Consider the following 24,074-nt stretch of genomic DNA (forward strand, 5'->3'; position numbering starts at 1 on the left):
TAGGGCATTTATTAGTTCATCTAACATTTGTGTCTCCACTATGTGCCAGATCCTGTGCTCGGTTAAATGAAATAAGAATACAGGAGTGAACAAAATATATTTTCTACCCTTAGGAAGCTTTTTTTTAACCACTACTGTATCTCTAAAATTTTTATTTATTTCACTGCCCCCTACTCAATGAGTCTAAATAGTATGTGTAGATTAGCAATATCTGCTCTGTGTGTGTGTGTGTGTGTATGTGTGTGTGTGTGTGTGTGTGTGTGTGTGTGTGTGTAGCATCTTAGCACAGCACCTGGCATATGGTAGGTACTTGGTAAATGATAGAATTCTTCTCTTGTTGAGATTATGTGATATATAGAGCTATCAAACTTTTGCTGTATTCTTGGCTACCTGCACACTGGATTCTCTGGCAGGACAAGCAAGTGGTTCCATGGTAGTTTGTTTTTCTGCTTCTCATCTTTTGGCCATATTTTAGAGTCTTCATGAAATTTGGGGGTGTGAGGGGATAGTAGCTGCTCCCCCAAAGCCAGAAGTCCAGTAAGGGACTCACAATCATCATTTCTTTTGTCTAATCAAGTAGCTTCCACTGATTTTCTTCTGAAGACCAGTCACTTATTTTCCTTAGAGAGCCACTTCTTCCTATCACAGTTTATGTATTTCAGTGGATAATTCTGACTCTAAGACTGTGCATGTGACTTTAGATCACCTAATCAGAGTGCTGCACACCCTTAGCCATGAAGTCGAGCCTAAATACCATTTGGCCTAAATCAATTCAATAAGGTTCAAGTTACAATCTTGGCAAGAAAAGGATTTAAACTGAAGGGACGTTGTCTGGAGTTGCCAGTGGATGTTACATGAAGAAGGTCTGACCTGGAGTAAAGTGAACACAAAGCAAAGCAGAACTGAAAAAAAAGAAACTGAGTTTTGATCATTTCTCTTGAGCTCTGGACTAGCTGTGCATGAAGCTCCGTCACTGGACATAAGGTATGTGAGCCAATACATGTCCTTCCATGCTTAAACCAGTCTGAGTTGAATTTGTTTCTTGTAACTAAAGCAGGATGTTCCCTCTGTCATTTCCTCAGTGTTAAGAGTGTTGTTTCCAGCACTCTGTAGGAGTAGAGGCCAGCTGACCTGCCTCTCCTTCTCTCCGGAGCCCTAATCATAAAAGACCAATTTGTAAAAGCTGCTCACATGCTCATGGCAGCAATTTTAAGGATGTCCTGTGTGAGACTGGCCCTAAGAAGGAATTCAATAAAGGGCATTGCTTATGTAATTTAATTGCTTAAAATAACTGCAGATTGAGTCTGAGAATCCCACTGGGGCTCCTGACTACCTAACCTGGGATGGAGAGGTCAGAGATTCTCAGTGAATGAAAAATAGGCTGACAGCAAAATAGGCTAAGAACAAAATCATCTCTTATCCTCGGCAGAGCATATCAGTGAGTCAGGACTCCAAGTGGCAAATTAGTGACTTTGCACTTATTTAAGTACTTCTCAAAAATACCTTTAGCAGCTCTGGAGGAGAGCTGACCCATTTCTGGTCTGGAATCAATACACCAATAAAAGTAATCCTTAAAAATAGCTTTCCCTTCCCAAAATATATTTCCTATTGAACAGCAATCAGAAGAAAAATTTTATCTGGACCCTGGCTCATTTTCTATGGATTTAAACAGAGAAAGACAGAAGTCTTGGTGTACTGAGTGATTATTTGCCTGGATCCTGTGCACAGGGGTTCCACTCCTGAGTGGAGACTCCAGCCCAGATTGTCCAGCTCTCCTTGATGAGCAGCTTCTCCTCCCTCAGGTAGGGAAGGGGACAAGGCCATGGAGGCTTCCAGACATCACTTTGCCAAGACAGATGCATCTGGTGTTCATGTCTTGTTTCCATCAAACTAAAATCTGGAAGCCAAGAGTCAGAAGAAAGATTGAAATGCCAAGAATGACAACTTGAAACAGGCTGGGAAGTCCTCTTGGAGAAGTGGCTACTTTGATTATCCTGGAGATGAGCAGACAGGAGAGGGGGAGGAAACCAGTCTTCAGAAAAAGATAAATCCTTCAGGACTGGTTATAATTTATGGACAATGTCATTTCCTTGGGCTTGGGTATTTCTTGATGCTGACCCTCTTAGAATGACACTGTCATTAAGACCCCATTCCAGTTCATTTTTCCCCCCAAGAATTCTCTTTCCTGCACATGTAGGAGGAAATATTTGTCTTCCACATTCTGTCCAGCACTTCCTATACAAGCTACAATTTGGGATGTAGGTCTCATCTCCTTTACCTGTATATCATTGGAATGAAAATTTCCTCAAGAGCATAGGGAATTTGCACCAATTCCTCTTTGGGCATCAGACAAAAATGCATATTCCAGAAATCCACCACAAACCTAATATATCAAAAAGTTGGGGGATGGAGCTGAGAAATTTCCATCTTTAAAATTGTTTACAGGCAACCTTTATGCACACTAAAATTTCAAAACCATGGTCCAATGGTAAGAGCAAATGTTTTATGTTGCCATGGGAAGATCCAAAGTAGGCCCTCCTATCACCATATGCCCTCTGATCTTTAGGGAAAGGCCCCACAAGAAGGTGTTGTATTCAAATTTGATTGACTGAGGAAGTAAAAAAAAAGGACAAGAGTGTAATCCTGCATTTTCCTTCTCACATCATTTATTGTCAAAGCCATAGGTCCTGTTTCTCCCTAGTTCATGGAAGAGATCTTGAGAATTCCAGAAGTTTCAAGCTCTGTTCTACATTCAACTCAAAGTCACTTTCATGAAATCTGTGTTTAATACTGTTTTTATGGACTTTGGGGATTTATCTGTCCCAGAGATGGCAGTGTGCTGTGGAAATTATTTTATTCCAGACCATGACCTTGATTTTCAGTAATGGAGACAGTGGTGTCAAAAGACAGTCGTGCCTTTTGAGCTCTGAGGCTAAATAATGCCAATGGGAGGAATAAAGGAAAAATGAAAAACTTGTTTCAAGAGTTCTTAACTGGAATCTGAAAAGGCTGAGAAATAGAGACTAGAAATTGTCAATGGGACATGGAGTACAAAATTATTAACAGATGCAAATTGAACCAAAGGGGCTTTCTAGGGAGCAGACAAGATAAGGTGAAGGTTGCCTATATAATGATATTTGAATGTTGTCTCATGGAAGCAATATAAAGGTGGTAAAATGATGATTAACCTCACAAGAACAAATATGTTTATTCAGGAGCTCTCCCTTAAAGTGAAAAGATTGGAGGGGAAAAAAAACTCAAAGGGGGAAGTCCTGAGTTATGTTTTTGTTAGTGGTAGCTATATCTATCAAGAGTATGGAGAAAAAAAGTAAGTGATGATTATGATGAAACCTAACAGTTACATTTCTTGAGCCATACTTCTTAATCTTTGGAATGATCTCAGGAAATCTCATAGCAAAGGAAACTTGGGACCTTAAACATTAAGTAACTTGCCCAAGACACATGTTTCATCAGGTAGTATGGCCAGGATCCGAATCTAGATTACTGTGGTAAAGAATCTGACTCTTGGAGAGTTTCCCGGTTGGTGAACAAGAACACATCCATGGGCCACCAGGCAAAGATAGATGTTCCTTTGTGCAGAACCTCGCCCTAAGTCTCTTCATCTGGCTGTTGATGTCGAACCAATGTTTCACATGTGCAGTTGATCAGGTATGACCACTGGAAGAACTTCCAGGGGTGGCTATAGTGAGCAGTTCACCATCTTGCCCCTAAAGCGCAGGCACAACATTGTTACTAGGCAACGTAGCTGTTAAGAAAGCCCCGCTTTCTGGGGAGGAAAAAAATGACCTAGATAATAGAGGCACTGTTCATCACTCCAGCGACCAAATCAAGGCTGTGATGGAAACAAGGAGCAAGCAGCAAGGAAAAATCGCCTGAGATCTAGATGAACAAGCCATACAACTACGGAGAAATCCAAGAAATTACTCTGCAACAGCAGAAGATAGGATGGGGCAAGAACGCCGGATGTGGTCTCTAGTGGCTGAATAAGACGGAGGCTATGCCAGCCTCTTAAAGGGGCCGCATCCGTGAGCAGATTTTCGCTGTGACAGACCTGCTTGCTTTGAGCACCAGTGCCGATTCAGCTGTGTGCAGGGGACACCAGAGACTTACAGAGAGACATTGTCGGTGTGAAAGCTGAGGCAAGATTCCCTCTGTACAGAAGTGCTGGTGGTATCCATTGTTCCCTGTTGAGCCCTCGCTGCTACCAGTGCACCGGACACAGTGCCACCATAGTCGTGACATCATCAAACTGGATAACAGGTTGCTCTGCCCAGAGGATTCCCTAAAATCCAGCCTCCCCAACTTGCAGCCCCAACCAAGTCACATCTAGGTATATTCTCAGTGAGTCAGGTGCTCCTTGCTGAGCAGCACCTAGACTCACACTGGAGGTAGCTGGCCTTGGTTTCTGGTGTGGCCTTTTGAGGCAACTATAAGTACAGCATCTGTGGATTGCTTGCTGAATCTTAACAGGTGGCCCCGGAGGGGTAGAGGCTTGGGCTAAACTTGGCCTGCAGCTGAATCTCTCTCAGGACTGTGTCACTGGACAACTAATTCACAAATCTGTACTAATAAGATGGAGAGATTTATGAACTTTACTTAATACATAGAAACAGACATGGAAAGACAGCCAAAATGGGAATACAAAGATGCATAAACCATATGAGAGAACAGAACAGAGATCCAGATATAATAGAGTCAAGTAGTCTAACAGAAGCAGAGTTAAAACACTGGTTATAAAGATGCTCAATGAACTTTTGGGAAGTGTAGAGAACTTCAGCAAAAAGATAAAAACCATAAAAATGGAAATGGAAATTATAAAAGGGAACCAGTCTGAAATGAAGGACATATTATCTGAGATGAGAAGTATGTTAAATGGAATAAACAAAGGAATAAACAAAGTGAATAAAGAAAAGGATCAAATGCCCTATCTAGAGGATGAGAAAGCCAAGGACATGCGAGCAGAATGGCAAGAGATAAGATGCCAAGCTTATAAAAATAACTTAAGGAGCATATGGGACACTATTAAGAGTCCAAATATCTGTCTGATCAGTGTAATTGAAGAAAATCAAGATGTTGAATAATGGAAAACTTCCCTAACCTGGTGAAGGAAATATACATAAAACCCCAGGAAGCTCAGAGAATTCCAAATATCAGGGATCCAAAGAGGCTCACACCAAGACACATCATAATTAAAATTCCAAAGGTTAAATACAAAGAAAGAATATTAAAAGCAGCAAGAGAAAAGCAGATAGTTACCTACAAGGGAACACCCATAAGACTGGCAGCTGATTTCTCAAAACAAACTACGCAAGACAGAAGGGCTTGGCAAAAACATTCGACAGGATGAAGACCCAGGATCTACAACCAAGAATAATTTATCCAGCAAAGCTATCATTTAGAGTTGAAGGACTGACAAAGAGCTTCCCAGACACAAATAAGGAATTTATCACCACCAAGCCAGTATTACAGGAAATGTTGGAGAGACTTCTTTAAGAAGAAAAAACATGTATCAAAAACAGAAATAAACAATGATAACAAGTACATTCCTATCATTAAGTACCTTAAAGCGAAAAGAATTAAGTGCTCCAACTAAAAGATAAAGTGGCTGAAAGGATAAGAAAACAAGACCCCTACATATGAAATGGAAGGGGTGGAAAAAGATATTGCCTCGATGGACCTAGAAGGTATTTAAGTCAGACAAAGAGAGATAAATACTGTATGATTTCACTTATATGTGGAATTTAAGGAATAAAAAGAACAAACTAATCAAAAACAGACTCACAAATATAGTGGACAATTTGGTGACAGACAGAGGGGAGGGGAGTTTGGAGGGCTGGGAGAATGCAATGAAGGATTAAAGAAGTACAAATTAGTAGCTGACGGATGGTCACAGAGATGGGGAGCATGGCAGAGAGAATGCAGTTAGCATTACTATGTTGGCTAAGTGGAGGGTCAGGGGAGGGAGGGAACGATCGGGGGGATCGTTTTATAAACTATATAGATTTCTAACCAATGTACTGTATACTTGAAACTAATTAAAATAAATAAATAATTTTTTTTAAAGCATTTGACTCTTAAATCTTTTAATGGTGGACTTTATAATGACTGAAATCCAAACTACAAGCAAGAATGATTTTACAACCTCTTTTGCCCTACAGCATACTGAGGTGTCTAACTAAACAAGTTCAAATCAAGACCATGAGATATTTTATAGGAAAAAAATGAGAAAATACTTCTAAAGCCCTTAGTGTCTGCATAAATTAGGCAAACACCCCATAAATTAACATCGTATTCATCATTATTATCAACAACAGCATTTATCATTATAATCATTTATCATTATCCCCCAAATAAGACAGATTTTAAAGGTTACTAATCTTAGACTTTTCCAAAGCTAACAATAAAAGTCTAAATTAAAAATAGAATAGCAAAGCAGGTTGTGAATAGATTCAACTGCTCTAAAAAAGTTTTACATTGTGTAAAGATAGCTAAAGAGTCATAGAGTTAGGATTTGAATTCAGGACTATCTTACTCCATTATCTGAGCAGATCCTTCCATGTACCATTCTGCTCTTTGCCCTTGAGCCTCTGCTCACATAGTTCTCCCTGCTCAGAAAATCCCCTCTGTCTTCCTTCTCCTTTTAGAAAGATATCACCTTAAAGCCTTTTTGGCACTATCATAGAGATATATTTCAAAGTAGAGATGTCCCCAGATCACCCTCTTTTGTACATTTTCCATGTTTCAGACATATTGGACTATATAGCCCAATGTGCTTTTCTAGTTCTTTATATTATTTTACACACCAGCTCTAGGTATTCTCCCTGGCTGATCCCGTAACACCTGAGGCCTATAGCTTTCTGCTTGGACTTTCCAAAGGACGTTATCATTTTTCTTTTATTGCCTATATTCCCACTAGACTGTGAGCTCCTTGGAAGCAAAAACTTGGCTCATTCTACATTTTATTCCCAGGATCTGGCACAGAAATGTATATAATAGGGGTTCAATGTATGTTTATTAAATCAATGAAAAATAATTAAACCCTAAAATCAAGAGTTACTTAACAAGCTTTGTTAGAAGTTCCCATATACCTGCCATTAACAGTAAAGATTATCGGAGCCTCTGCTAACAAAATTCAACTTAAATGACAAGTAATGCTAGTCACAATGGTAAAACAAACAAACAACAACAAAAAAACGCACCCACATTTCAATTAGCAGAATCAAAATGCCTCTGAGATGCTGGAATGCACTTTCCGGGTACATACAACAGAACTTTTGGCTCTTGGTAAGTTTCCACATATAATTCTTGTCACTTAGCATCCCCAGGCTTAAAAATTGGCGCATGCTGAAAGGAATCTCTGGGGTAAGAGAAAATCCTCATTCCCTAATATGTTCTAGCAGGGACAGAAGGATTGTAGATTTATTTCCTGCCAATTTTTAAATTATGAATATTTTGTTATGATTATAAGTAAGCAAGACAAGCCTGCCAGGGAATCAAATAATCCAGGAACATGAAAACATAGATTATTGTTTCCCTTCTCTTTTCCCCTCAAGTTGATTTGTTTTGGCTTTGCAAAAGAAAATAAGGTTAGGTGGCAGGAAAATTACTTTGGGAAATTTAAAGCTATACAACATAGCAAAAGGAAATTTATTCTCTTACTCAGTCACACCATCCAAATGCATAATGCTTCTCTTGTCTCTTTAGAATTATGAACAAATTATTTGATTATTTTAAACCCTCTTTTATATTAAAAAAAAAAATGTCCTTGCTTGATCACCCAGTTACCTCTCCAGGTTAAGTAAACTCTTTGGAAACCACCTCTTTGAAATATTCATATTAAAATATAGACAGTTTAAAAAAGAATTTCTAATTCAGAACAACAATAGAAGTGACAGCAGACTTCCTTTTAAGTTTCTGGAGTGAAATAAGAAAGCTTAGCTTTTATGTCATCTTTTTGTAGTAATTTGAAACACGGGTTTTGTTATGTTAATGAAGCACACACTACTATTTGAGGACTCACTGTATTTTCCTTTTATACAAAAGCACTTTCAGAATCCAGACAGATTAGGTTAGGGCAAGATTACCTTTCTCATCACCATTTTATAAGCAAGTCTTCTAACATCCAGCATATGTTAGTTAGTTGAATTAATGAGAGCAATAAAGAAACCAAGATTAGCAATGAGCACAATCAATAGACAACTTCATTTTACCCTAAAATCTTCTTTTTTTTTTTGTTATTTGAATGTTATTGCTAAATATAAGATGAAAATGCTTTCTTATATACTTCTCTTTATGTTTTAGTCTCGTTCACAGACTTTCTGACTCACCCCTATTCATGATCAAACACAAATTTCACAAAAGGTTTAATTGCATCTACATTTTAATAAATATTCTACTTGAGACCTGCAAATAAGACTATAGGAAGTTGGGGGAATCTTTTTGTTATGCAAATACAAGCTAGTGGAAGCTCTTTCTGAAAGCCACTTAGTTGAATCCCTAAAAAGCAATGTTTGAATGGCCTTTTCTTTCTTTTTTCTTCTAGGAATGTCAACCTCATTACAAGTCTGGTTATAACATCCTTATTTTAGGGACATTTGGCAAACCAGTTCTTTTTGAGATAAATTTTGATAAAATATGTAATGATAACTTCATGTATTTTTAAAAGCTATCTCAAATGAAGTTCTCTATTCAGGGATGGAAGGTCAAGTTTTTGATAACAAAGTAGAATTTTCGCAGAAGCTTCTCCAACAAGACCTGTCTTCTCAGCAGAAGAAAATGCTAGATTTCTTTCTTCTTTCAGTTTTCCCATTCAGCAGGACATAAATTTGTGTATAATGTTCATAAGAGCTTCTATTTTCTGAACTTGTGCCAGACATTGTGCCTAGCATTCTAGATGTGTGAACTTGATTTACCTTCATAAAAATTCTATGCATTACTGGTACTTTCACTGCTGATTTCAAGGTTGAAGAACTGAGGATCAAAGAATTAACAATGAATAACTAAATGAATAAAACAAGAGGTACCTAGACAGGTTTTACCCAGTGAGTCATGACTATTAGAATGAAAAAACAATATACAAACCATGCCTATATCAAGGGTAATTATGAGTACCAAAAAAAAAAAAAAAAAACCAAAAACAATTATTTGATCTTGGAACTTTATCAATAATTATGGAATATAAGGTTGATATGGGGATGTTAGAGTTCATCTTTATCACCTAGATGCCAATTAACCTGGAAAAACTTAGGAGGGAAAATAGAAACCCATAACAGGCTATATTTTTTCTTATTTTTAGACTGGTTACTCCTATGAGAGACTAATTTTAAAGTTGCTTATTTTGTACCATGAATTTGGGCATGAATAGTCCTCACTTTTCATCATCCAGCCAAAAATGTCAACAAGGAACTAAAGACTCAGTTGCCTTCAATAACTCTAAATAAATGATTGAGCCCCATGATGAAGTTACTCCATAATGATGTCATTCCTACCAGCTGTGAAGTCACCAGAGAGTATGCATATGTATGGGTGGAAAAAAAAAAACAATTACTCAGTTTTATGTGATTACTCAACTGACCGCCTGAAGGCATCATTGTGAACGTAAAGTTTTCCTTTTTCCATAGACTTTCTGGAGTAATCAGATGGGTTATGGCCACTGCATGGTAAATGTACTCTTTGACAGTACAAATAACTTGATGACTCATAAGAATCTCATTTTGTTGTGCAGTATAAATAATAATGTAAGGAAAGTTGAGGTTTCATGATTTAGGGCTTGCTTTTTGTAATCTCTCTGCTGTTAGTTGACTTTGAGTGCAGAATATTCTTTAAACATTTTTTGCATTTCCTTTGATTTGATTAAAATGAAGATAAATTTTCACCAATCCAAGGAAAGTCTTTATACTGGTCTTTTTATGCCATGAAATAATGCTCTGCAAGGAAAAGATAGAAAAGTATTCTATGGCAGTTGATATGCCTGCTCAAATACACCCCAAGGGTTCCCCTTAGAGTCTGAGCCAATCCTTCCAGTTTTATTACTTTGCCTGTGTCTTTCATTTAACTCTCTTCCTTACGCTGGCACGCCTTCTAAAAATGTAAAAGTGGACCAAAATATCAGAGTGGGTGAAGAAGGGGAAGGTATTAAATATAAACTGAAGCAACACAATGCCCATTCCCTCCAAAACCTGTGTTGTATCTCTGATATTGACTCTCATAGCGTACTGTAGATTTTCAGTCTTAAGTTGCCTTTCTTTTAAGGGGCAAGAGGTTTCTCACTGGCCCTAGTTGACTGTACCTCCATCCCTGTTCCAAAAAATAGAATCTAGTATTGTTATTTGGTATAAAAGTTTTATAGTAGTTATCAACAGCATCGCCTCTGGCATATCAGAAACTTACTCTGGGCTAGAGTTTATTCTAAGCACGAATGTGCATTAGCTCATTATCTCCTTCAAAGATATTGCCAAGAATAATGGCAGATTTCAAAATAAAGACAACTGATGGAGAAAGATCCCCTCTTAAGAAATGAGTTCAGTGGTTCATCTAATTCTTGGTTGTAGGACTATCAGGGGTCTGAGAGCCTGAGCCACTTGGGGAAAGGTGGCAACTTGAGTTATAATCTTGTAGAGAAAAAGGCAAGCTTCTGGCTCTCTGCCAGCCTGTTTTGCTACCCTCTTTTCTCTCCTTCTTTAGAAGAGGGCATATTAATCAGATTGATCAGGTGACGTATGCCAGTGAGGCATGTTTATGAGTGGGCAGGTCACTGTGCATTAAAGAACCATGACAGCCATGTATATCTCTTCTATTTTCTTCTTCCATATGACTATGGTGAGTGGATACTAGACGTGCAATTCTGGGCCAGGTTCTTCTCTCTCTTTTTTTTTTTGCAGGTCTGTGTAATTGTACTAATTGCTATTTCAGTTTCCTGTACAACTGATGAGAAAGTGATAAAATATCAAGAGATAAATTCTGGATGAGGAAGGCAGAGATTCTGCTTATATATAAAGCCTAAAATGTTTCACTCTAGCATTATCAGAGTTCAATGTTGGGTGAGCATTAAGCCCTGGCCCAGTTATTTTCATAATGACATTGTGATTTAATCTGCAACTGTTCTTTTTATATCTCTCTTAAGAGCCAGATGGGATGAAAGACAATGAAAAAAACAAAAACAAAAAAACAGATTTACACACTCCTGGTGAACTAAACCAAACCCATGATAATGTAACCTAAGTTGTTATAGAATTCCCTTGCTCCTCATCATAAATTGTTATTTGCAACTTATAAGTGAAAAATAACAGCACATAAGCATCTTCTTAAATATTCTTTTGGAATCAGACTGAGCAGGAAGTTCTTACTGATGAAAGAAGCAAGAGAAGAATAATAACATTCTTACAAGCAATGGGCTGGAGTAGTGGACTCTTCTATGGAAGAAGAGTCAGTGTTACCCTAAGAAGAGAGAAAGGAAGAAGGATATTTACAAGTAGAGCCTAGACCTTAATCTATGAAATTCACTTTTGCCAGTTTGGTTTGGCATATAGGTGACTGGACCTTGTTTAGAGCATTTCTCCAATATGTTTACACCTATTGACCCCTGGCACAAATGATAGCATTTACACTTGATCAAGACTAATTCTTACATTTTACTTTACTTTCTCTACATTCATCAAGCCTCTCTCAATGTCTTTCTTCTACTCATTTTCTTTCCCCCAAAGAGTAAGTAAGACCATATTTTTTTAGGGTAGCCTAAATTGAACTTCTCCATTTTCAGTTATATAAAACTGAAGACAAACTTGTAAATATGAAACCCTAATTTCAGTTATTCCTATTTATAATCTACAGAAAGCCTCTCAATCTAAAGCCACTGTAGTTTGTGAAACAATTACATATAACCCAAAAAATATTTTGAGAAGGTAGAGATATAATGGTAGCAGCAATTACCATGGTGAGCCAAATTAAAGAATTGAGCTAACTAGGCAAAACACCTTCATAATATATTATCATGTAAAATAGCTATTTGGGTACTTTTCCTCCTTTTATTTGCTGGTAGAACATCATATCTCACAGTCAATGCAAAAGGCTCAACCCTCTGCCTTGTCCATGTAAACACCAGCATAAACTGCATTTGATGTAAATCATATCTAGTTCCCACTTCTATTGAAAGAAATTGTGTGTGCAAGAAATGTGATTACCCTTGTAAACAGTTGGTTTTCAGAATTCAAATTAAATATTTATTGTAAAATATGTTGCTCCCTTTGCCCTTTCATCTTCCTAACTTAGAAGGTGGTTTTCCAAGACCAATCCTGCAAATAGCATTATGTATCATTCCAAAACATGTTCTGTTGCCTAAAGTGAAAGGTGTTTTTGTGTGGCTTGATTTTATCATTTTTAGTCTTATGATTATCCTTCAATTCCATCCCAACTCACTTCATTTTAGTTCAGCAAGAATCATCATATGATAAAAAGTAATGATGAAGAGTAGATTTCTCAAACAAAATTTATTATTCTCTAAGTCCCTGAAAATACTATCTAAAATAACACAAGATCAATTATAAAATAAGCAAATATTCTTTTAGTTGTAGATTATTTGATTTTAAAATGTTTTTTTTCTTCTTCCAATTATTTGTATTCAATTTCTGGTCATCTCATTTATTACAAGTCTCTTTTTTACTAGTTGAAAAAATGTTTAAGCCTAAAATCTGTTGAAATATACTTTAAATATAACATCTAATTTAATTTTCATGCCATTCCATGAGAAGTAAGTACTATTATCCCTCATTTTATGTATGAATAAATTGAGTTTGAGTCATTAAATAATTTGCTCAGAATAACCTGGCTATTGGGGTTGAGCATTTAACTTGACGTAGGCATAGCATAGGGTTCAATTTACCATTTCGGTGCTTGTGAGCTATTTTTAAAATTAAAAAAAAATAAAAGAAATGTTGATTGGATATATAATTATATCTACATACTATATACTTTATTGTGAGATAAAAAAAAAATATTTAACTTGGCCGAACTCTATCTTCTAATAACAAACACACAAAAACATTTAAATAGGCATTAAACTCAGTTTATTTAATTGAAACATGTTGTATGAATGACATCAAGAAGTGATTTTTTTTTTTTACCCAAGTGTCTATCAATTACCAATAAATCAGATAGTCCTTCATACTTGTGGCCTTTTACATAATCATAGCAAACACGTCAGAGGAGAATGGAGATACTCTAGATCTAGATTAGAAAACCTTGGTTTCTTTTTAATGTGTGAGATTTAAAAAAATCAGTATTGTAACTTCTGCTTTCATGATATGGTCTGTGGATGTCTGACTAAAATTTAATCCATTGCCTTGAGGTCATTCAAGTTATTCAAACCAGAACTGGAGAATGGAGGCGAAGGGGCAGGGTCGGAGGGCGGGGGGGTCGGTAAGCACATAAAATAGCTTGTTTGAGGGTATAAATACTTATGTGTATTGGAATCTATGGTAGAACTGTATTTTTAAGAATAAGAATACAGGTGTAACAAAAAATAGGTGTTAAGAGCCTTTGAGAGTGCTCTGGTTATTTTCTTTCTTGTTTATCAAAATCTAGGTCTAGAAAAGCCACAGCTCCTGGTTTAGAAGCCTAAGGAGTTCTGGTTGGCATATCTTATCTCCGGCAGTAGCAAAGAGTTATATTTTAGGACAATGAATTGACTTTTAGCTAAGATATCTTTGAGACAACATACATTTTAACAGACGGCAATGCACACCATTTGAAAAAAATTATGAAAGTATTTCTAGTAAAATTTGTTAAACTCTCTTTGAATGCTTATGGGAAGATTGAGAAGTATGTTACATTTATCTAAGCAATGTTATATTTAATACCTAAATCATAGATACATATCATCAAAAGGGAGATACTGAGTTTCTGTTTTAATGAGTATAATTATAAAAAAAAACCCCACATAACTCCAAAGGAATTTATAAGTATAAAACTAAACTTTATTATAGCAATTGAGAAGTTCCAATGGTTGTGAAGACAGAATTTGTAGTGATCAATGTCTAATATAATAACACTTACATGCCCAAGCTTGATTAAAGAAGAAATATTTAACTAGTAAATGGCCTTTGTCTAGACATCAAAGCACCCCTTCCACAAATCATCACATGCTCCCTAGCTAACTTAATTCATTTCTTTGTATCCTAAACATGATCTCTCCATTTGGCCCAATGGGTTATTATTTCAGATTTTTTCCCCCTTTTTCTTCACTTTACTTATCCAAACCCCATCTCCATAACATTGTACCTTATTTTGTCCCTCGTTGTATCTCTATGGCTTTGCAAATTATTTTTCCACTTGTAATGTCTTCTCTTTTCATCAATCATGTATATGGCTCCTTTCTTTAAAATGTAAATCTCTTCTTTGAGAAATAGAGGTTTCTCTTCCATTCCCAGTTGCTTCATTCATGTAGGCTTTTAACAGTTTACTAACTTGGATTTGTTGATATGTTGCCTTGAAACAAGTGCTGTCAATCTTTTTCACATGTTTATGGTTATATCTTCCAAAGGAGATTATAGATCCTTTAAGTGAATGTCTTCTAAAAATTCCATCCACTCCAAGCATCTAGAACCATATTCATTTCATAAAAAGGGGCTGAATAAAAGTTGGTGCTTAATTAACTGGACTATTGTATTTTCTTTTCCAGGGAAACCAGTATAACATAATTTAAACATATTTTACTTTTCAAAAAAAGAACTAAAAAGTGAGACTGCTAAATTGTTACAATTTCCACTTGTTGGATTATTTGTTTTCAATTGATGCAGAATGAGTGATGGCCACAGAAGTCATGTCCATAAAGTGAGTAGTGGCAAAGTCAAAGATAAGCCATACATGTATTACTTAATTCAAAAACATCAAATAGGATTGTTGGAGTTAATGTTAAACTAGATGTTGTTTTGGGTTTATTTTTAGTTCTCAAACAGATTAGCTAGGAAGCTTTACTTAAATATCAAAGCCTACAGTAAAACTCATGGTAAATTTGAAAATACATAAGACAAATGTGATGTAAACTTTAAATTCACGCTACACTTTCACAACAACTCCCACAGTATATACGAATAATTAGAGAATTAGAAAATACATAAACATAAGAGATAGAGTGAGGGGTGAGGGGAGACAGAGAGAAGTTTCTAGATAACCTAAGATCCAAAGGTGGCTCACGTTGGTTTTTCAATCCATCTGTGGTTCACCGATTAGAATCAGCACGCTGGCCAGCTCCCCTGTCCGCCGGTTTATTAGCCTAAGTGAAGGGGGGGCGGGGCGGGAGGAACGCACCATCTGCTGCTTTTGAATTAATAGATAACCGAGAAGCAGGAATGAAGACTGCGACAGTCATCGCATTAGATGTTGACGTCGCTGAGTTCTTGGGGTGTCTTTGTCTGATTTCGGGGTCCCCACTACTGTACCCAGATCCTTCAGCGAACCAGATTGGAGAAAGAGTTGAGCAACCAGAAACCCATCTATTTCTCTGGTAGGCTCACCACAGCATAAAGCGTTCCCAGTTCTGGAATTGAATGTTCATCACAGCTTTTGAGGGGTAGACAAAGTCGGGGATTATACTTAAATAGTTGAGCTGCACGGTCGATACACAAATCCGCTCTAAATCTGATTCACTTTTATTTTAATGAGAGAGGGCGTATGTAAAGTAAATTACTGAAATCAGAGTTTTGACAGGTGGGACAAACACGCTATCCAGCCCTACTGCCCTCACGCCCCAGGTGTGAAGAAGTCTGGGGAAGGGAGAGAGACGCTTTCTTTACCGTATGGGATCTCGCCGACTTCCTCTTAGTGAGACTTGGATTTAGCGTCTTCGCTAACAAGAAGTCATCAATGGTGTATTTCTTCCTCCCCCAAGAACTTTTTGTCCGCGGGAGAGGAAGAGAGGTCGAGGCAATGAGAGCTGAAGATCAAGGAGGAAATTATTTACAAAGCGGAGGGAGTGAGGAGGGGTTGAGGAGGATGGAAAAGCGTTAGGATCAGAATTGAAGTTCTGAGACTTTGGAGACGCTCGCGCTCTCCCCCTTTGAGCCCTCTGCAGCCACCCTTTACGCCGCGGACACGGGAGAGTTAAGCCAATAAACACGTAAGCGCCGCTCCCTCCCCAATCGGCAAGATGCCTCTTCGGCTCTTGGCTGCATCGACAGCTTGCAACACTCGGCATCTTTCCTGGAGGCGCCTTCTTCAGCGGCTGCAGATGGCATCCGGCTGCGGGCTCGGGGCTTGTAATTGACTCTCCCCCTTGCCCACCTTGGGACCACGGCACACCTCTCCTTTTCCCTCCTCCCCTCGCGCTTCTGGGTCTGAGCCCAGCTCCGGATTGCCGGGCGAAGAAAGCAGTCGCGGCGGCCGAGGCTGAGCAGTAGCGCGCTCGTTCTCTGATTTGGGGAGAAGCGTCCATCCGTGAGAGCCGACCCCCAGTTGCCTCCAGCGTCCCCTAGCTTTTGCACCCCAAGCCGGGGGCTCCAGGGACCCCCCTCCCCAGGTGCCACCATGCTGGATCCTTCGTCCAGCGAAGAAGAATCGGATGAGATCGTGGAGGAGGAAAGCGGCAAGGAGGTGCTCGGCTCAGCGGCGTCCGGCGCGCGCCTGTCTCCCAGCCGCACCAGCGAGGGCTCGGGCGGCGGCGCCGGGCTTGGGGGAGGCGGCGGTGCCAGCGCCGGGGCCGGGGTGGGCACCAGCGGCGGTGGAGGCAGCGGCGCGAGCAGCGGCGGCGGGGCCGGGGGGCTGCAGCCGAGCAGCCGCGCGGGTGGCGGCCGGCCCTCCAGCCCCAGCCCGTCGGTGGTGAGCGAGAAAGAGAAAGAGGAGTTGGAGCGGTTGCAGAAGGAAGAGGAGGAGAGGAAGAAGAGGCTGCAGCTCTATGTGTTCGTGATGCGCTGCATCGCCTACCCCTTCAATGCCAAGCAGCCCACGGACATGGCTCGCCGGCAGCAGAAGGTAGGTGCGCCTGAGAGGCCCAGGCAGCAGCACCGGGACCTCGCCAGGCGGGCGGGGCGAACAATGGGAGCTGGCGGCGCAGCTGGCGAGAAGGAGCTGAAGGAGGAGGCTACCGCGCCCTGGGGAAGGGGCTATGAGGCCCCCTCTCCGCGGCCGGGACCCGTGATGGGCCTGGAGCGAAGTGCCGCGCACCGGAGCCGCCCTTCCTGGGAGCTCAGGGATGCGAGCTGAGCAGTTCCGCTTAGTGGCCCGGGAGGTTCGGGGAGTGACTTGCAGCCTGCGGCTCCCAGAGAGGCCTTGCTCGTTCGCAGGGCTACTGGCACTCTCCAGTGGCGGACAGCTGCACTCAGCTCCGGGCCCGCCCTCCTGGGCGTGCGCTCTGCGGGCGGGGGCACCCAGCAGGTGGGGCGCCGGTGTGGAGTGAGAAGAACGCCTCCGAGCTGCGCTCGGCTCTTCCCGGCAGAGAGCAACCGCCGAGGCAGGCGGGAGAAAGCAAGCCCAAAAGGCGAAGCTTCCAGTCACACTGAGAAGGACATCGTCCTCCCCATGCCAGTCAGCTGATCACCGACTCGGGTCGCCCAAGGGTTCTGGGGCACCCCTTCCCTTTGGCCCGGGTTCCCTCCAGTCCTCCTTCCGCACAGACCCCAGAGCTGGGGCACGCCCTCTGGTCCTTCAGCTTGAGTCAGGCCCTCTACCTTCCTCCCTTTGACCCTCTTCTCGTCCCAAGGTGACTTCGCCGCCACCTTCTGGCTTTTTGAGGCCCTCAAAGCCCTGCTGCTGCTGGCTTGATAAAGTGCAGCTGCAAAAAGCCTCGCAATTATAAGCATCAAAAGCTTTTTGTGTCTGAAGCTTGGGCAAGGCTGAGGCGGCTCCGGGCTGCCTTTGATGTGATAAAAGCGTCTACTTCTATCGGCTGTTCACCAGCCAGAGAAAGGAGGGGGGTGGTTACTGCAGGATGGGGACAGGTGGCGGGACCAGAAGAGTAAAAGAGTCAGCCCAGTTGGAGTGAGTTAGCAATGAAAGTCAGCATTCCTGCTCTGTCTCCTAGGTAAATCTGCAGCACTTGAGCTATCAAAAAAAAAAAAAAGCCAGCTGGGGTGGTGTGAGAATCCAGCTCTAACCCCATGAAGGTTGTGAGACAGGTTTCTTAAAATAGTGAATTTCTCGGTTGCTGCCATTTAAGACTGAATTTTATGTTGCGGTACTAGACTGTGAGGTTTTCCTATATTTATCCACCCTTATCTTGAGTTAGCACAGACTCCTCTGTTTGTTTTGCTTACTTATGTACACATACCACCCAGCACTGATGATTTATTTCAGTTATCACAAGCTTGGGTATCAGTATTATTAAAAATAAAACTCATTTTCTGGTTGAGAAATACACACTTCATTCTCAACCCATCAGTAGACCCTTTCTTTTTCAGCTTGCATTTTGGACTAGAATAGAGCAAAAGTATCCACAGAACAGTAAAAGTTTTTTGGTTTTTGTTTTTTTTTTTTTTAAGGTTGGGTGCTGGGTCCACACACACCTGATATTTCAAGTTTCAACTTGGAATTATGGTAATTGCCTTTATAGCAGGGGAAATGCCTTCTTTAAAATGTATCACATTAATAAGAGCATCTACTAAAGATGTCCTATTTCCCTGACAATGAAAACTGTTGTGATTTAAAGAGGGAAAAAATTTCCCTTTATCAGTGAAAAGGCTCTAGAGCTCTGCACTCTAAATAGACACTTAAATCCAGCATTAGAATGGAGAGAGAAATTCATTTTCACAGAGACCCAGTTCTTCTAAACAGCCTTCAGCCACATGAGAAAAATTATCATGAAGCTAAGTTTTTCTGATCTGATTGTATGTTTTCTCTGAATCCATTCAAAGCTCTGGTTTTGAGGGGCAGGTAGGTTCTGTTTTTACACATGACCTTAACATCAAAGAGACTACAGGACAGATTGATAACACTGGCATTTGGTTAAACTATTTTAAGTTATTGCAGCAAATTAGTGCTAAATACATATGCCAGCAAAGCTGCCTCAGGGCTGTTGGTTATACTGGGAAAGCGAATATCTCTTTATTACAAAACAGAACAAACAAAACAAAATAACAAACCAAGCCTTTCTTTTGCTACGTCTTTAAGTTTTTAGTATCTTTCTGGAAGAGGATGTCTTGCTATTTTTCTCCAAGTAGAAAGTCTGAAATTTGGATTTTTTTCAAAAAAACAAAACCATCATTGAAAGGGACTAAAAAGTTTTCATAATCATTGTGGTAAAATTTAAAGCCAACAAATAAAATCGATGAATTAAAATTGGTCTTGGAGAAATATAAACTAGTTGTGAACTAGACATGAGTTGGTAGTAGCATAGAAAAAGCTAGAAAAAAAATGTAGAAAAAGAGAATAGAGTGGCAGGGAGAGAAAGAAAACTGCCTATGAAAAAGAATTACTGAATTGGGGAAAAGAAGAGATTATGTTGTCAAATCATCGCACCAAATGCTTTAAACTTAGACAATGTTATATGTCAGTTATATCTTCATAAAGCTAGGAGTAAAATAAGATCATATTTTATTATGTCTAATACATGTTACGAAACAAAATAGTTTATATTCATAATACTGGCTACCATTTTTGAAGCACTTACTATGTGCAAGGCACTTCATTTAGATTATTTTTTAAATAGACTTCATTTTTTAGAGGAGTTTTAGATTCACTAAAATTTGGGAAAATAGTACAGAATTTCCATGTACCCCTCACCCAGTTTTCCCCTATTACTAATATCTTACTGTAATATGGTATAAAGAACCCATATTGGTACATTATTATTAACTAAAATACATAGTTTATCCAAATGTTCTTAGCTTTTACCTAAATTCCTTTTTTTATGTTCTTAAATCATTTAAAATTCTCCTAATAATCCTAACAATGTGGGAATTACCATCATTTTTAGAAGAGAAAACTGAGACTCAGAGAAGTTTTGTAATTTGCCTGAAGCAGTATGCAGATAGGTGAAAGGGTGGGGATTGAGACATGAAGCATTCTGATTCCAAATCCTAACTTTTTAAGATGTGACACTGGCCAGAAATATTCTAAAGTGAAAAACAGAACTCTGGCATCCTGACAACATGCCAAGTTTATTTCTATTTAAGTTGAGAGAGGCCTACCCCTTTCCCTTGAGGGCATCTATCAAATAGAGCAGTCTCCTCTTACCTATCAGGAATATATATTTCAGGACCCCCAGTGGATGCCTGAAACTATGGATAGTACCATAGTTTCATATATGTATATATATCTATATATATATATATAGATAGATATAGATATATAGATATAGATATAGATATAGATATATATAGATATAGATATAGATATAGATATATAGATAGAAAGATAGATAGATATAGTATGTTTTATCTATATAGTAATATATATATAGTATGTTTTATCTATATAATATATGTTTTATATTATATCTATATAATATCTATATAATATCTATGTAATAATATCTATATATATATAGTATGTTTTATCTATATAATAAAGTTTAATTTATTAGTTAGGCACCATAAGAGATTAACAACAATACCTAATAATAAAATAGGACAATTATAACAATATACTGTAATAAAAGTTATATGAATGGCTTTGAGGCCATAATTAAGTAAAATAAGAGTTATTTGAACATAAGCACTATGATACCAAAACAACTGATCTGATAAGCAAGTCTGCTACTAAGTGACTAATGGGCGGGGAGCATATACAACTTGGATATGCTGGACGATGGGATGATTCATGTCCCTGGCAAGATAGTGCAAGATTTCATCATGATACGCAGATTGGTGCATGATATAAAACCTACAAATTGTTTCTTTCTGGAATGTTTTATTTAATATTTTTGGATCATGGTTGACCATGGGTAACAGAAACCATGAATAAGAGGGGGCAGTTATAGTCAACATGGGCAAAATGTACATTTATGTACTAACCTCATAAAGAGTATGAAGGAGAGAGATGATCCGTTAGCTGGTAAATCTCAACACCAGACTGTTTTCAGTCTATGTGGTTCAAGCTAACAAACAAACAAACAAACAAACAAACAAAAAACTGTTTTAGCACAGAACAACTGGGAGGGAGGAGAGGGCAAAGGCACCATTGCTGGGTAATTCTGATAGTTAATTACTTTGGTTTCACTTTTACTGGAAAAAAGAGTGGATATTCCAACAATTTTCCCAGTTAAAAGAAGAGACTTTAAACAGACTATGTGAAAACAGAGTTTATCATTTATAAGTATATTTTTCTTGTGCTATGGTGAATCTAAATATAACATGCTGGTAATGATAATTTATAACTAAAACAAAAATCTGGCCCTCATACTGTCACAATATATGTTTCAGCAGCTCATAAATGACAATTCGAAAAACAGTTCTGTGCTTTTTATTTTTCTTCTTTTGATAGAATGGTAGAGTGAATACCTAGAAGTTGGCATGGCAAAGCTACACCATATGTTTCTAAATTATGTGGTAATGGTAATGGGTGGCTACCTCATATGAACTAGTTACATGTAGTTGCTATTGAGAAAAAATAAAAACAGTTACTGTAAACCATAGTGTAATATTTAGAATGACATAACTATTTTTAAAAATTAGCTAGAAATTATTTATAATGCCTGGTTACAAATGTCCAAAATGAATATTTTATGCATATACAGGTTTGTGTACACATGTGTCTGTATGTGTATATCTGTATATGATGAGTAAAAGGGGCAATCCTAAAGTTGTGTCTCTACAAACTCCCATTTCATTCAAGAGGACTTTATGACTAGACCAAATGTTATAAGTTCCAGCAACTCATTTCCACGTAATTCAGCTTGTATCTTGCCATGAAATTATGGCTAATGTTGAGTCACTGTTAGCCAAAGAAATTCTACCTTTATTCATTTACTTATTTGACTTTATCACTTGGTCATGACTCAAAAGCTTATACTTTTTATAAAACTTAAAATTTACTACTAGTTAACTATATATGTATATGAGTGTGTATATTTTAAATTGATAATAGTGATTCATCCTTTCAGATATGTTTGGAGGCATTTGAGTTAGATCCACTAAAAATTTTTAAGGGTTGATATGTCAATGCAATATATGACTTGCATTTTAAAAAATAAATATTCTAACTTCTCAAGAGAATTAAATTACTATTAAACCAGATTCCTTTAAAAAGAATTATGTTTTTTCGTCAAGGAAAGAACTGCATTCTTAAAATATGATTTTTGGCGCCCCCCCTCCCCACCGTCAATCTCCTCGGTGCAATGGGCAGGAACTGTTATGCACTGGTACTAGCAGAGACGTTATGAAGATGCGGAATACCAAAAAAGTAATGAGTGGTTCTTGCTTCATTACACACACAGAATAGCCTTATGCTTCTCTAAAACAGGACTGAGGAACAAAGGAAATTAAATATTTCATTCCAAAAGAATTATACTGTGTGAAGTGGTAAAAGTCAAGTGATTCAGAAATCTTTCCTCTACAAAAGCAAATTAATACACAATTATAGGCAACCTCATTAAAATGTAATCAATATTTTGTATTTGGGTCTATATAACTTAAGCTGGAATGATTGGTAGAGTTCCAATAACTTAGAACTCAGTTCTAAATAAATGACTTGTTATTCCTTGTACCAAGCACTCTCTCAGGTAGCAAAAGCAGAAGATACCTGTGAGATATGCTCCTGAATTGGGGACCTATGTTCTAGTTTCTTAGATAACATATATACAATTAGATGAGAATAAAAATGTGTTTGTTTAATTATAAGATGCTGATTACAAATATGAAAGTAGTGAAGGGAGAGAAAGTGTATGCATGTACACACATAAGATTGATTATAATAGTAGGGAAAATATTCATGGAGGAAGTTAGATCTTAAAGAATTTGTATGATTTGTGTAAGCATAAGGAAAAATAGGTATTCCATACTATAGAAGAGTATGAGGTAGCAGGAATGTGGAAAGGAGTCATTGTTTGTAGGACATTATTAGTCTGATTCTCTAGTCTGGCTTCAAGTGATAGAAACCCAATGCAAGTGGTTAAATCAAAAGGAAAATAATGGGAAGGGTAAAGATTTACTAGTAGTACATGTAATTGAAAACTCCTGTACAGAGGTCACTGCAGGAATAGTTTGATCTAGGAGTTCAAATGACTTCCTGGACAGAATGAAGAAAATTGGCTAATGATGGGAAAGAATTTATATATATCAACCTGTGTTTGAGCTCAAACTTTCCACTTGCTTTTCTCTGGGGTAATGCTTTCATCTGTCATATGGAGAATAGAATGGCAAAGCTTCAAATTATTCTCTAATGTCCCCTCTCTATATTAAGAGTTGATAGTTTTTTCTAGGCAATGAGGTTACTCGTTATCAAAAACTATAATTTCATTCAAACTAATATTCGATATGTTTTTACATTGCAACATAAGGCAGAGTCTTTAAAGAATCTGGGGTGGTTACAGATGAAGTTCAAGTTTGCTTTGTTCAACTATCTGAATTTTCAAACAAGGAGGTAAGCTCTTAAAAGGTTACAAGCCAATAGACTACATGAGAGATTATAAACTGTGACCTGTGGGCTGAAAGTAAATGCATTCTGTTTTTCTTACAATGAATTTTTTAATTTTCAAATTAGTTCTTGGCATTTATAACTATTAAGATAGTCCATATTAAAAAATCTGTATTTCTGGCTTCTTTTATAATTGGAAGATGTAGCAAAGTTGGACCTGAGATTTTATGAGTGTGCAAACAACAAAAGAAATAGGACACCAAGCCATCACTTAAATAATAGGATGTCGATCACTTTTATCTAAAACTATGATTGTTTTAAGAGGAATATCATGTCTATCTGGATGGTTGAACTATCTGGTCTTAATAACACCATCTCTTCTTGCCATTGATGCACAAACACTGATGGTCTGACCCGGGGCCTTGTAAGTCATCCAAAAAAGGAATCTGGAATTTAGAACTCTATGTTCCCTGTCTCTGGCAACAGTTTCCCTTTTAGGATCAGATTTATCCTTTCTGCAGAATCAGAGGGCTGATGATCAGAATTACCTTGTT

At 38.3% G+C, this 24,074-nt stretch overlaps 1 protein-coding gene across 1 annotated transcript in view; it reads left to right on the forward strand.

Moving 5' to 3' along the window:
• The first annotated feature begins 16,050 nt into the window (after positions 1–16,050).
• CADPS (calcium dependent secretion activator) overlaps positions 16,051–24,074 on the forward strand; it is a 445,139-nt gene continuing 437,115 nt past the window's right edge. Inside the window, 1 exon segment of the mRNA XM_039880531.1 lies at positions 16,051–16,983. Within this exon segment, the coding sequence (XP_039736465.1) occupies positions 16,540–16,983 (444 nt within the window). The 5' untranslated portion in view covers positions 16,051–16,539.

The sequence above is a fragment of the Pteropus medius genome, unplaced genomic scaffold (genome assembly GCF_902729225.1).
Source record: "Pteropus medius unplaced genomic scaffold, Ma_sr-lr_union100, whole genome shotgun sequence".
Taxonomy (NCBI): domain Eukaryota; kingdom Metazoa; phylum Chordata; class Mammalia; order Chiroptera; family Pteropodidae; genus Pteropus; species Pteropus medius.